Below are 15,345 nucleotides of genomic sequence, written 5' to 3'. Positions count from 1 at the left end.
AGGATGTTGTGATCAGTTCCTGTTCAGTAGGAAGATGGGATCAGTTCCTGTTAAGTAGGATGTTGTGATCAGTTCCTGTTAAGTAGGATGTTGTGATCAGTTCCTGTTAAGTAGGATGTTGTGATCAGTTCCTGTTAAGTAGGATGTTGTGATCAGTTCCTGTTAAGTAAGAAGTTGTGATCAGTTCCTGTTAAGTAGGAAGTTGTGATCAGTTCCTGTTAAGTAGGATGTTGTGATCAGTTCCTGTTAAGTAGGATGTTGTGATCAGTTCCTGTTTAGTAGGATGTTGTGATCAGTTCCTGTTAAGTAGGATGTTGTGATCAGTTCCTGTTAAGTAGGATGTTGTGATCAGTTCCTGTTAAGTAGAATGTTGTGATCAGTTCCTGTTAAGTAGGATGTTGTGATCAGTTCCTGTTAAGTAGTATGTTGTGATCAGTTCCTGTTAAGTAGGATGTTGTGATCAGTTCCTGTTAAGTAGGAAGTTGTGATCAGTTCCTGTTAAGTAGGATGTTGTGATCAGCTTCTGTTAAGTAGGATGTTGTGATCAGTTCCTGTTAAGTAGGAAGTTGTGATCAGTTCCTGTTAAGTAGGATGTTGTGATCAGTTTCTGTTAAGTAGGATGTTGTGATCAGTTCCTGTTAAGTAGGATGTTGTGATCAGTTCCTGTTCAGTTATTTTCCCAGTTTTGTCATGGAGAATGAAGTTTAAACACACTGGATTAAATTTTAGAAATGGCTGTATTAATTGTCTTCAAAGATGTATTTGTATGATTTCTATTAACTAATGATGGAATACTCATGTTATCCCCTACACCTATTTCTGAGTGTAAGCCATTATGCTAACTAGTCACCTGGTTTACAAGCTGGAAGGACGATGCATGTAACATGATTGAGTAAGGCCTTAGCAATACAGTCCATATGCTGGTATAGGACGTGGTCTTCTGGGGACTTCTACCACTGTGCTTGTTTCAGCCATCAGCCAGTGGGGCCAGATGAAGCCCAAGTCTCGGGGCAAGCAGTACTCCGGACTCCGGTGGGAGAGGGTGAAGGTAGGGCCACTTACATATCCGAGGTTAGGCTAAAGGTAGGACCACTTTCATATCCCGGGTTAGGATGAAGGTAGGACCACTTCCATATCCCGGTTTAGGGGGAAGGTAGGACCACTTCCATATCCTGAGTGAGCCTAAAGGTAGGACCACTTCCAGATCCTGAGTTAGGGGGAAGGTAGGACCACTTCCATATCCTGGGTTAGGCTAAAGGTAGGACCACTTCCATATCCCCGGTTAAGGGGAAGGTAGGACCACTTCCATATCCCCGGTTAGGGGGAAGGTAGGACCACTTCCATATCCTGAGTTAGGGGGAAGGTAGGACCACTTCAATATCCTGGGTTAGGCTAAAGGTAGGACCACTTCCATATCCCAGGTTAGGGATAAGGGTGAAGGTAGGACCACTTCCATATCCCCGGTTAGGGGGAAGGTAGAACCACTTCCATATCCCGTGTTAGGGTAAAGGTAGGACCACTTCATTATCCCAGGTTAGGGTAAAGATAGGACCACTTCCATATCCCGGGTTAGGGGGAAGGTAGGACCACTTCCATATCCCAGGTTAGGGATAAGGGTGAAGGTAGGACCACTTCCGTATCCCCGGTTAGGGTGAAGGTAGGACCACTTCCATATCCCCGGTTAGGGTGAAGGTAGGACCACTTCCATATCCCCGGTTTGGGGGAAGGTAGGACCACTTCCATATCCCAAGTTAGGGTAAAGGTAGGACCACTTCCATATCCCGGGTTAGGGATAAGGGTGAAGGTAGGACCAATTCCAGATCCCGAGTTAGGGATAAGGGTTAAGGTAGGACCACTTCCATATCCCAAGTTAGGGGGAAGGTAGGACCACTTCCATATCCCGTGTTAGGGTAAAGGTAGGACCACTTCCATATCCCAAGTTAGGGTTAAGGTAGGACCACTTCCATATCCCGGGTTAGGGGGAAGGTAGGACCACTTCCATATCCCAAGTTAGGGTAAAGGTAGGACCACTTCCATATCTATCCCGGGTAAGGGTAAAGGTAGGACCACTTCCATATCCTGAGTAAGGGGGAAGGTAGGACAACTTCCATATCCCGGGTTAGGGGAAAGGTAGGACCACTTCCATATCCCGGGTTAGGGTAAAGGTAGGACCACTTCCATATCCCGGGTTAGGGTAAAGGTAGGACCACTTCTATATACCAGGTTAGGGGGAAGGTAGGACCACTTCCATATCCTGGGTTAGGGTAAAGGTAGGACCACTTCCATATCCCAGGTTAGGGGGAAGGTAGGACCACTTCCATATCCTGAGTAAGGGGGAAGGAAGGACCACTTCCATATCCTGGGTTAGGGGGAAGGTAGGACCACTTCCATATCCCAGGTTAGGGGGAAGGTAGGACCACTTCCATATTCCGGGTTAGGGAGAAGGTAGGACCACTTCCATATCCTGAGTTAGGGGGAAGGTAGGACCACTTCCATATCCTGAGTTAGGGGGAAGGTAGGACCACTTCCATATCCCAGGTTAGGGGGAAGGTAGGACCACTTCCATATCCTGAGTTAGGGGGAAGGTAGGACCACTTCCCATCCTGAGTTAGGGGGAAGGTAGGACCACTTCCATAACCCGGTTAGGGGAAGGTAGGACCACTTCCATATCCTCAATGTGTGACGTATGTTTTACTCAATGTCTGACGTATATTTCTGACAATGTTTGACATATATTTCACGGAATTTGTGGCGTATATTTCACGGAATTTGTGGCGTATATTTCACTCAATGTTTAACGTATATCTCAAGAATGTTTGATGTGTGTTTTGCTCAATGTTTGAAGTATATCTCAAGGAATGTTTGATGTGTGTTTCACTCAATGTCTGACGTATATTTCACTCAATGTTTGTCGTATATTTCACGGAATGTTGTCTTACATTTCAGACAATCGTCCACAGCAACCTGGTCTCCCCCCGGGCCGAGGAGAGGAGGGATGCTGCCAAGGTTTGTTCAGTATACAGAGCAAGACACAACACAACCGGACATAACTGTCTCTACACAACACCACAAGACACAACTGTCTCTACACAACACCACAAGACACTACTGTCTCTACACAACACCACAAGACACAACTGTCTCTACACAACACCACAAGACACAACTGTCTCTACACAACGGCACAAGACACAACTGTCTCTACACAACACCACAAGACACTACTGTCTCTACACAACACCACAAGACACAACTGTCTCTACACAACACCACAAGACACTACTGTCTCTACACAACACCACAAGACACTACTGTCTCTACACAACACCACAAGACACAACTGTCTCTACACAACACCACAAGACACAACTGTCTCTACACAACACCACAAGACACAACTGTCTCTACACAACACCACAAGACACTACTGTCTCTACACAACACCACAAGACACTACTGTCTCTACACAACACCACAAGACACAATTGTCTCTACACAACACCACAAGACACTACTGTCTCTACACAACACCACAAGACACAACTGTCTCTATACAACACCACAAGACACAACTGTCTCTACACAACACCACAAGACACAACTGTCTCTACACAACACCACAAGACACTACTGTCTCTACACAACACCACAAGACACTACTGTCTCTATACAACACCACAAGACACTACTGTCTCTATACAACACCACAAGACACAACTGTCTCTACACAACACCACAAGATACAACTGTCTCTATACAACACCACAAGACACTACTGTCTCTATACAACACCACAAGACACAACTGTCTCTACACAACACCACAAGACACTACTGTCTCTACACAACACCACAAGACACTACTGTCTCTACACAACACCACAAGACACAACTGTCTCTACACAACACCACAAGACACAACTGTCTCTACACAACACCACAAGACACAACTGTCTCTACACAACACCACAAGACACTACTGTCTCTACACAACACCACAAGACACTACTGTCTCTATACAACACCACAAGACACTACTGTCTCTATACAACACCACAAGACACAACTGTCTCTACACAACACCACAAGACACAACTGTCTCTACACAACACCACAAGACACAACTGTCTCTATACAACACCACAAGACACTACTGTCTCTACACAACACCACAAGACACAACTGTCTCTACACAACACCACAAGACACACCTGTCTCTACACAACACCACAAGACACAACTATCTCTACACAACACCACAAGACACAACTGTCTCTACACAACACCACAAGACACAACTATCTCTACACAACACCACAAGACACAACTGTCTCTACACAACACCACAAGACACAACTGTCTCTACACAACACCACAAGACACAACTGTCTCTACACAACACCACAAGACACAACTGTCTCTACACAACACCACAAGACACAACTATCTCTACACAACACCACAAGACACAACTGTCTCTACACAACACCACAAGACATAACTGTCTCTACACAACACATGAGGTGAGGTGAGGTGAAAAATAGGGTTTACCTCAGGTCCAAGATTATTGCATGCACGTGTGTGTGGCTGCTTGTAATTGTCCAGACTGATGCCGATTTATATTGCTAGCTTACTGAGCCTACCATGTCGCAGTTTTAACATGAATACCCCACTCAGACACAGTACATTGTCCTTGTTTTTTCTCCTTAATGCCAAGCACAGAGCAGGGTAACAACAAATACCTTCTTTGAATGTCTTTTGGTATGTCGCGGCCAGGGATTGATCCCTGGGCCTTCCACTCTCAGGGCGGATGCTCTATCACTAGACCACGCACCACAACAGGACACAATTTCTCAACACAACACAATTTAATATCTCCTCACAACACACGACACAGAAATAACTCCACACAACACACAACTACCTCCATACAACACACGACACAACTATCCCTGATGCTGTCTTGTCCTGCTCCAGCAACTGGGGATGCTGCGGTGTGGAGACACGATGGTCTTCTATGCCCTGAAGGAGAGACTCCACAAGGACGAGGACCAGCGAGTCCAATATGAGAGTGCCAAGTCTCTCATCCTCATTGGTGGGTACACACAAGCAAAGATTGACTAGCAAAGGTTTTGTGTCCTCTATGATTGTGTATATCTGTGATGGTGTACCCACCCACCCACCCACCCACCTATCTATCAACCCACCCACCCCCCTGTCTCCCCACCCCCTGTCTCCCCACCCCCTGTCTCCCCACCCCCTGTCTCCCCACCCCCTGACTCCCCACCCCCTGTCTCCCCACCCCCTGTCTCCCCACCCCCTGTCTCCCCACCCCCTGTCTCCCCACCCCCTGTCTCCCCACCCCCTGTCTCCCCACCCCCTGTCTCCCCACCCCCTGACTCCCCACCCCCTGTCTCCCCACCCCCTGTCTCCCCACCCCCTGTCTCCCCACCCCCTGTCTCCCCACCCCCTGTCTCCCCACCCCCTGTCTCCCCACCCCCCTGTCTCCCCACCCCCTGTCTCCCCACCCCCTGTCTCCCCACCCCCTGTCTCCCCACCCCCTGTCTCCCCACCCCCTGTCTCCCCACCCCCTGTCTCCCCACCCCCTGTCTCCCCACCCCCTGTCTCCCCACCCCCTGTCTCCCCACCCCCCTGTCTCCCCACCCCCCTGTCTCCCCACCCCCTGTCTCCCCACCCCCTGTCTCCCCACCCCCTGTCTCCCCACCCCCTGTCTCCCCACCCCCTGTCTCCCCACCCCCTGTCTCCCCACCCCCTGTCTCCCCACCCCCTGTCTCCCCACCCCCTGTCTCCCCACCCCCCTGTCTCCCCACCCCCTGTCTCCCCACCCCCTGTCTCCCCACCCCCTGTCTCCCCACCCCCCTGTCTCCCCACCCCCTGTCTCCCCACCCCCTGTCTCCCCACCCCCTGTCTCCCCACCCCCTGTCTCCCCACCCCCTGTCTCCCCACCCCCTGTCTCCCCACCCCCTGTCTCCCCACCCCCTGTCTCCCCACCCCCCTGTCTCCCCACCCCCTGTCTCCCCACCCCCTGTCTCCCCACCCCCTGTCTCCCCACCCCCTGTCTCCCCACCCCCTGTCTCCCCACCCCCTGTCTCCCCACCCCCTGTCTCCCCACCCCCTGACTCCCCACCCCCTGACTCCCCACCCCCTGTCTCCCCACCCCCTGTCTCCCCACCCCCTGTCTCCCCACCCCCTGTCTCCCCACCCCCTGACTCCCCACCCCCTGTCTCCCCACCCCCTGACTCCCCACCCCCTGTCTCCCCACCCCCTGACTCCCCACCCCCTGACTCTGCAGTTGTATGTGGACAGGCTGCTGGGAGGATGAGATCCTGCAGGTGCTGCTCAAGTACCTGGCTATCGGCAACACCGAGATCCGACAGGACCTCATCAAGACCATGATCAACGGGAAAAACGTGCAGTATGTAGACAAGGTGAGCTGTTCCCTGGGGTGAAGGAAGGTCACGATACGATATGTATCACAATACATAGATCACGATACGATAGGTGTCAACATACCCATATTAACATCAATTTGTGAAGAAACTTCTTGACTATAAACATTTCAGGGCAGGTTCGAAGGAAAAGCTGGCTGTGGCAGCTATTTTTAGTATTGAACTTAAAACCCTAATTAAAATGTGGGGAAGGTCATTAAATGAGTAAAAAGGAATGTCTATTAGCAAGTGCATTTTCTTGTATTGATACAGTCAAACATGTATCATGCATTGTATCACCGATGTATTGTCTCACCTCAACTATTCACTGGCTACAGCACAAACATGTCTGCTGGGTTGTGAAGTTCTGTATCAGTGAGAGGGGCGGTGTGCTAGCCTAGTGGATAAAGTGTTCGCTCGTCATGTCGAAGACCCGGGTTCGATTCCAGTTATGGGTACAATGTAAGAAGCCCATTTCTGGTGTCCCCCGCTGTGATATAGCTGGAATATTGCTAAAAGCGGCATAAAACAACACTCACTCACTCCCCTTTTCAGTGAGCAGTTGTTGCGTCCACACAGAAAGCATTGTCAGTTGTGGAGGATTTCAGAGTGAGTGAGTGACTATTGCGTAATGCCATGTCATCAACCTGGCGGGTATTCAAAGTCATGTTTTAGATTTTAATCGACAATTGAAGTAATCACTTGGAGACATTTTATTCCTTGTATCTGTTGTAACCTTGGGAACCAATGTGTCACATGACCAATAACAACCAGTCAGTCAAATCATGAACAGTGTGCCATCCAAAGAAGACAACAAGGAATATTTCTATTAAGCGTTGTAATTGGCATTTCCTTTCCCCAGTGATTCAGTGTACGTAGGACTATGACAGCACTAACCTCTAGCTGAGTCCAGTGATGGAGGACGATAACGATGTTCATCTCTTCCAGAACATGCCAACCTTTCCTGAGCTGGTGAAGATCTTGAGCCACTTCTGTCGGAACCCTGACCCCGAGGATCCGATATCATTTGAGGCGGCGGTGCTGCTGGGGCGGTTGTGTGTGGCTGATGCCAACGGCAAGGAGAAGTTGAAGAAGGCGCTGACCGAGTCCACCGATTCCCACATCAAGTCCAAGGTCTGTCTGCGGTCCTGGTAGATAGAGCCTTTACAGTATTAAAGAAGTTGTTATCCATAATTTGTGTCCACTTTGTCATCTGTCAACTTCTAAGTAATGCCTATCAAACAATTGAAGTACATGTGATCAGTGGCCCCCTGTCTTACTGCCCTGCAGACAGTGGAGATCAGTGTCCTCCTGTCCCTTTGTCCTGCAGATCAGTGTCCTCAATGTCCTCTCATCCTGCAGACACTGGAAGTCAGTGTCCTCTGTGTCCTCCTGCCCTGCAGACAGTGGAGATCAGTGTCCTCCTGTCCCTTTGTCCTGCAGACAGTGGAGGAGTGTACTCATATATGTCCCCTGTCTTGCAGAAAGTGGAGATCAGTGTCCTCAATGTCCCTTTGTCCTGCAGATCAGTGTCCCAATGTCCCCTCATCCTGCAGAAACTGGAAGTCAGTGTCCCATGTCCTCCTGTTCTGCAGACAGTAGAGATCAGCGTCCCATGTCCTCCTGTTCTGCAGATAGTAGAGATCAGCGTCCCATGTCCTCCTGTTCTGCAGATAGTAGAGATCAGTGTCCCATGTCCTCCTGTTCTGCAGACAGTAGAGATCAGTGTCCCATGTCCTCCTGTTCTGCAGATAGTAGAGATCAGCGTCCCATGTCCTCCTATTCTGCAGACAGTAGAGATCAGTGTCCCATGTCCTCCTATTCTGCAGACAGTAGAGATCAGTGTCCCATGTCCTCCTGTTCTGCAGATAGTAGAGATCAGTGTCCCATGTCCTCCTGTTCTGCAGACAGTGGAGATCAGTGTCCCATGTCCTCCTATTCTGCAGATAGTAGAGATCAGTGTCCCATGTCCTCATATTCTGCAGACAGTGGAGATCAGTGTCCCATGTCCTCCTATTCTGCAGATAGTAGAGATCAGTGTCCCATGTCCTCATATTCTGCAGACAGTAGAGATCAGTGTCCCATGTCCTCCTATTCTGCAGATAGTAGAGATCAGTGTCACATGTCCTCATATTCTGCAGACAGTGGAGATGAGTGTCTTCAATGTCTTCATATATGTCCTTTCTTTCTGCAGGCAGTGGAGATCCTGGTGAAGCAACTGAACTGCACCGACAGCAGCGTCATCACCAGCGTACAGGACATCCTCGCAACATCCATCGTCTGGAAGCACCGGGAACTGGCAGCCAAGCTCCTTATCTCCCTTGGTGGGTGCAGGGCGCAGGGCACAGGGTGCATCTAAGAGGGAATGCCACAATTTGTGCATTAGAGGGAGGTAGAGGGAATGGCACAATTAGCACATTAGAGGGAGGTAGAGGGAATGGCACAAGGGGAGATCGTGCACCTCCAAACTTTTTACTGTTTTGTTTCTGCACAACTTAATGAAAACATCAAAAATTAATTACAATCTGTTGTCTCACAGTTTCTTGAAAGATATGTTTTCAGGTGTTTTTTAGACCGCCTCCGTGGTCTGGTGGTAGAGCGTCCGCCTGGAGAGCAGAAGGTCCAGGGTTCAACCCCCAGCCATGTCATACCAAAAGACGTTAAAAGATGGTACTTGTTGTTACCCTGTCTGGCGCTCGGCATTGAGGGGCTAAAACAAGGACTGGTCGGCTCGGAGTCAGTATACTGTGTCTCAGTGGAGTATTCATGTTAAACTGCGGCATGGTATCTCAGTGAGCTAGCACTATAAATCGGCATCAGTCCAGTCTAGTACAAGCAGCCACACTCCCACGTGCATGCACTTCACTATATAAGTGCAATAATCTTGGACGCAACGTTAAACCCAATTTCACCTCACCTCACCTCAGGTGGTTTTCACTTTGTAATCGGTCCATGTGGTTAATGTGGAGATATTAACTAGCTTGTGTTGCAGGCCCTGGGCACCCGTGTGTGAGGGACGACTATGAGAAGATTTATCTGTTGCTGGAGCGACGTCTGTGGGACGACCCGAGCAAGGTATAACACAACAAAAGACATCTCACAATCACAGACTGTTTACTTCACATAGCACCAACACACAACACTGTGTATGTAGGAGAGGTGTCTACAGGCCTTACGTCTGTGTTGTGTTGTAGGAGAGGTGGCTACAGGCCTTACGTCTGTTGTGTGTATGTAGGAGAGGTGTCTACAGGCCTTACGTCTGTGGTGTGTATGTAGGAGAGGTGGCTACAGGCCTTATGTCTGTGTATGTAGGAGAGGTGTCTACAGGCCTTATATCTGTGTTGTGTATGTAGGAGAGGTGTCTACAGGCCTAACGTCTGTGTTGTGTTGTAGGAGAGGTGTCTACAGGCCTTACGTCTGTGGTGTGTTGTAGGAGAGGTGTCTACAGGCCTTATGTCTGTGTTGTGTTGTAGGAGAGGTGTCTACAGGCCTTATGTCTGTGGTGTGTTGTAGGAGAGGTGTCTACAGGCCTTACGTCTGTGTTGTGTTGTAGGAGAGGTGGCTACAGGCCTTACGTCTGTTGTGTGTATGTAGGAGAGGTGTCTACAGGCCTTACGTCTGTGGTGTGTATGTAGGAGAGGTGGCTACAGGCCTTATGTCTGTGTATGTAGGAGAGGTGTCTACAGGCCTTATATCTGTGTTGTGTATGTAGGAGAGGTGTCTACAGGCCTAACGTCTGTGTTGTGTTGTAGGAGAGGTGTCTACAGGCCTTACGTCTGTGGTGTGTTGTAGGAGAGGTGTCTACAGGCCTTATGTCTGTGTTGTGTTGTAGGAGAGGTGTCTACAGGCCTTATGTCTGTGTTGTGTTGTAGGAGAGGTGTCTACAGGCCTTATGTCTGTGGTGTGTTGTAGGAGAGGTGTCTACAGGCCTTATGTCTGTGTTGTGTTGTAGGAGAGGTGTCTACAGGCCTTATGTCTGTGGTGTGTTGTAGGAAAGGTGTCTACAGGCCTTATGTCTGTGTATGTAGGAGAGGTGCCTACAGGCCTTATGTCTGTGTTGTGTATGTAGGAGAGGTATCTACAGGCCTTACATCTGTGGTGTGTTGTAGGAGAGGTGTCTACAGGCCTTATGTCTGTGGTGTGTATGTAGGAGAGGTGGCTACAGGCCTTATGTCTGTGGTGTGTATGTAGGAGAGGTGTCTACAGGCCTTATGTCTGTGTTGTGTTGTAGGAGAGGTGTCTACAGGCCTTATGTCTGTTGTGTGTATGTAGGAGAGGTGGCTACAGGCCTTATGTCTGTTGTGTGTATGTAGGAGAGGTGGCTACAGGCCTTATGTCTGTGGTGTGTATGTAGGAGAGGTGTCTACAGGCCTTATGTCTGTGGTGTGTGTGTAGGAGAGGTGTCTACAGGCCTTATGTCTGTGTATGTAGGAGAGGTGCCTACAGGCCTTATGTCAGTGGTGTGTTGTAGGAGAGGTGTCTACAGGCCTTACGTCTGTGTTGGGTTGTGGGAGAGGTGTCTACAGGCCTTATGTCTGTGTTGTGTTGTAGGAGAGGAGTCTACAGGCCTTATGTATGTGGTGTGTATGTAGGAGAGGTGTCTACAGGCCTAGTCTGTGGTGTGTTGTAGGAGAGGTGTCTACAGGCCTTATGTCAGTGGTGTGTTGTAGGAGAGGTGTCTACAGGCCTTATGTCAGTGGTGTGTTGTAGGAGAGGTGTCTACAGGCCTTATGTCTGTGGTGTGTTGTAGGAGAGGTGTCTACAGGCCTAGTCTGTGGTGTGTATGTAGGAGAGGTGTCTACAGGCCTTATGTCTGTGGTGTGTTGTAGGAGAGGTGTCTACAGGCCTTATGTCTGTGTATGTAGGAGAGGTGTCTACAGGCCTAGTCTGTGGTGTGTTGTAGGAGAGGTGTCTACAGGCCTTATGTCTGTGTTGTGTTGTAGGAGAGGAGTCTACAGGCCTTATGTCTGTGGTGTGTTGTAGGAGAGGTGTCAAGAGGCCTTATGTCAGTGGTGTGTTGTAGGAGAGGTGTCTACAGGCCTTATGTCTGTGTATGTAGGAGAGGTGCCTACAGGCCTTATTTCTGTGGTGTGTATGTAGGAGAGGTGTCTACAGGCCTAGTCTGTGGTGTGTTGTCGGAGAGGTGTCTAGAGGCCTTATGTCTGTGTTGTGTTGTAGGAGAGGAGTCTACAGGCCTTATGTCTGTGGTGTGTTGTAGGAGAGGTGTCTACAGGCCTTATGTCTGTGGTGTGTTGTAGGAGAGGTGTCTACAGGCCTTATGTCTGTGGTGTGCATGTAGGAGAGGTGTCTACAGGCCTAACGTCTGTGTTGTGTTGTAGGAGAGGTGTCTACAGGCCTTATGTCTGTGGTGTGTTGTAGGAGAGGTGTCTACAGGCCTTATGTCTGTGGTGTGCATGTAGGAGAGGTGTCTACAGGCCTAACGTCTGTGTTGTGTTGTAGGAGAGGTGTCTACAGGCCTTATGTCTGTGGTGTGTTGTAGGAGAGGTGTCTACAGGCCTTATGTCTGTGGTGTGTTGTAGGAGAGGTGTCTACAGGCCTTATGTATGTGGTGTGTATGTAGGAGAGGTGTCTACAGGCCTTATGTCTGTGGTGTGTTGTAGGAGATCTGTCTTGAGGCCCTATGTCTATAATGTGTTGTAGGAGATCTGTCTACAGGCCTTATGTCTGTGATGTGTTGTAGGAGAGGTGTCTACAGGCCTTATGTCTGTGGTGTGTTGTAGGAGAGGTGTCTACAGGCCTTATGTCTGTGATGTGTTGTAGGAGAGGTGTCTACAGGCCTTATGTCTGTTGTGTGTATGTAGGAGAGGTGTCTACAGGCCTTATGTCTGTTGTGTGTATGTAGGAGAGGTGTCTACAGGCCTTATGTCTGTTGTATGTAGGAGAGGTGTCTACAGGCCTAGTCTGTGGTGTGTATGTAGGAGTGGTGTCTACAGGCCTTATGTCTGTGATGTGTATGTAGGAGAGGTGTCTACAGGCCTTATGTCTGTGGTGTGTATGTAGGAGAGGTGGCTACAGGCCTAGTCTGTGGTGTGTATGTAGGAGAGGTGTCTACAGGCCTTACATCTGTGTTGTGTATGTAGGAGAGGTGTCTACAGGCCTTATGTCTGTGATGTGTATGTAGGAGAGGTGTCTACAGGCCTTATGTCTGTGTTGTGTTGTAGGAGAGGTGGCTACAGGCCTAGTCTGTGGTGTGTATGTAGGAGAGGTGTCTAGAGGTCTTATGTCTGTGGTGTGTTGTAGGAGAGGTGTCTACAGGCCTCATGTCTGTGGTGTGTTGTAGGAGAGGAGTCTACAGGCCTTATGTCTGTGGTGTGTTGTAGGAGAGGTGTCTACAGGCCTTATGTCTGTGTGTGTTGTAGGATATCTGTCTTGAGGCCTTATGTCTGTGATGTGTTGTAGGATATCTGTCTTGAGGCCTTGTGTCTGTGTGTGTTGTAGGAGATCTGTCTAGAGGCCTTATGTCTGTGTTGTGTTGTAGGCGATCTGTCTTGAGGCCTTATGTCTATGTTGTGTTGTAGGAGATCTGTCTACAGGCCTTATGTCTGTGTTGTGTTGTAGGCGATCTGTCTTGAGGCCTCATGTCTGTGATGTGTTGTAGGAGATCTGTCTACAGGCCTTATGTCTGTGATGTGTTGTAGGAGATCTGTCAAGAGGCCTTATGTCTGTGTTGTGTTGTAGGCGATCTGTCTTGAGGCCTTATGTCTATGTTGTGTTGTAGGAGATCTGTCTTGAGGCCTTATGTCTATGTTGTGTTGTAGGAGATCTGTCTTGAGGCCTTATGTCTGTGTTGTGTTGTAGAAGATCTGTCTACAGGCCTTATGTCTGTGTTGTGTTGTAGGCGATCTGTCTTGAGGCCTTATGTCTGTGTTTTGTTGTAGGAGATCTGTCTACAGGCCTTATGTCTGTGATGTGTTGTAGGAGATCTGTCTACAGGCCTTATGTCTGTGATGTGTTGTAGGAGATCTGTCTACAGGCCTTATGTCTGTGATGTGTTGTAGGAGATCTGTCAAGAGGCCTTATGCCTGTGTTGTGTTGTAGGAGATCTGTCTTGAGGCTTTATGTCTGTGATGTGTTGTAGGAGATCTGTCAAGAGGCCTTATGTCTGTGATGTGTTGTAGGAGATCTGTCAAGAGGCCTTATGTCTGTGATGTGTATGTAGGAGAGGTGTCTACAGGCCTTATGTCTGTGATGTGTTGTAGGAGATCTGTCAAGAGGCCTTATGTCTGTGATGTGTTGTAGGAGATCTGTCAAGAGGCTTTATGTCTGTGTTGTGTTGTAGGAGGTGCGGACAGCGGCGGCCAAGGCGTTGACTGCTCTACGGATGTTTGCCCGGGCCTGTGAGACCATCGAGAAGTAAGTGCGGAAACACATCAGCATTGCTGACAGTCAGTGAACTGAAGAATGGTTGTAGTTGCTGTTTCAAGCAGATATTTCCCAGGTGCAACCGTTTGTTACTGGGATGTATTTCTTTATTTGATGTGTGTGTTTTTCACGGGATCTGTGTTTGTTCACTGAGTCTGTGTTTGTTCACTGGGTCTGTGTGTTTGTTCCCTAGGTCTGTGGGTTTGTTCACTTGGTCTGTGTGTTTGTTCACTGGGTCTGTGTGTTTGTTCACTGGGTCTGTGTGTTTGTTCACTTGGTCTGTGTGTTTGTTCACTGGGTCTGTGTTTGTTCACTGGGTCTGTGTGTTTGTTCACTGGGTCTGTGTGTTTGTTCACTAGGTCTGTGTTTGTTCACTGGGTCTGTGAGTTTGTTCACTAGGTCTGCGTGCTTGTTCACTGGGTCTGTGTGTTTGTTCACTGAGCCTGTGTGTTTGTTCACTGAGCCTGTGTGTTTGTTCACTGGGTCTGTGTGTTTGTTCACTGGGTCTGTGTTTGTTCAATGGGTCTGTGTGTTTGTTCACGGGGTCTGTGTGTTTGTTCACTGGGTCTGTGTTTGTTCACAGGATCTGTGTGTTTGTTCACGGGGTCTGTGTGTTTGTTCACTGAGTCTGTGTGTTTGTTCACTTGGTCTGTGTGTTTGTTCACGGGGTTGTGTGTTTTTTCACTGGGTCTGTGTTTGTTCACTGGGTCTGTGTGTTTGTTCACTGGTCTGTGTGTTTGTTCACTGAGCCTGTGTGTTTGTTCACTGAGCCTGTGTGTTTGTTCACTGGGTCTGTGTGTTTGTTCACTGGGTCTGTGTTTGTTCAATGGGTCTGTGTGTTTGTTCACGGGGTCTGTGTGTTTGTTCACTGGGTCTGTGTTTGTTCACAGGATCTGTGTGTTTGTTCACGGGGTCTGTGTGTTTGTTCACTGAGTCTGTGTGTTTGTTCACTGGGTCTGTGTGTTTGTTCACGGGGTTGTGTGTTTTTTCACTGGGTCTGTGTTTGTTCACTGGGTCTGTGTGTTTGTTCACTGGGTCTGTGTGTTTGTTCACTGGGTCTGTGTGTTTGTTCACAGGGTCTGTGTGTTTGTTCACTGGGTCTGTGTGTTTGTTCACTTGGTCTGTGTGTTTGTTCACTGGGTCTGTGTGTTTGTTCACTGGGTCTGTGTTTGTTCACTGGGTCTGTGTGTTTGTTCACTGGGTCTGTGTGTTTGTTCACTGGGTCTGTGTGTTTGTTCACTGGGTCTGTGTGTTTGTTCACTGGGTCTGTGTGTTTGTTCACTGGGTCTGTGTTTGTTCACTTGGTATGAGTCGTGTCATGTTTTTGCTGCAGACGTCTGGAGGACCCTGAAGAGGAGGCAAGGGCAGAGGCAGCCATTGCTGTGGTAGGTACAAGGTCAGCCATTCCTGTGGTAGGTACAAGGTCAGCCATTGCTGTCGTAGGTACAAGGTCAGCCATTGCTGTGATGGGTACAAGGACAAAGGCAGCCATTTCTGTGTTAGGTACAAGGTCA

General features: G+C 48.9%; 1 protein-coding gene across 6 annotated transcripts in view; it reads left to right on the top strand.

Moving 5' to 3' along the window:
- Nucleotides 1-15,345, top strand: part of LOC124122889 — an 85,241-nt gene that overhangs the window by 29,646 nt on the left and 40,250 nt on the right. For all 6 annotated transcript variants that reach the window (XM_048392822.1, XM_048392825.1, XM_048392824.1 and 3 more), the window contains 9 exons: nt 972-1,048; nt 2,947-3,006; nt 4,977-5,094; nt 6,327-6,448; nt 7,397-7,582; nt 8,643-8,772; nt 9,441-9,523; nt 13,749-13,822; nt 15,165-15,216. In XM_048392822.1, the coding sequence (XP_048248779.1) occupies nt 972-1,048; nt 2,947-3,006; nt 4,977-5,094; nt 6,327-6,448; nt 7,397-7,582; nt 8,643-8,772; nt 9,441-9,523; nt 13,749-13,822; nt 15,165-15,216 (902 nt within the window). The remainder of the gene's footprint in view (nt 1-971; nt 1,049-2,946; nt 3,007-4,976; nt 5,095-6,326; nt 6,449-7,396; nt 7,583-8,642; nt 8,773-9,440; nt 9,524-13,748; nt 13,823-15,164; nt 15,217-15,345) is intronic.

This window comes from Haliotis rufescens, unplaced genomic scaffold (genome assembly GCF_023055435.1).
Source record: "Haliotis rufescens isolate VD_foot unplaced genomic scaffold, xgHalRufe1.0.p SCAF_11, whole genome shotgun sequence".
NCBI lineage: Eukaryota > Metazoa > Mollusca > Gastropoda > Lepetellida > Haliotidae > Haliotis > Haliotis rufescens.
This window is presented reverse-complemented; position numbering and strand designations above follow the sequence as displayed.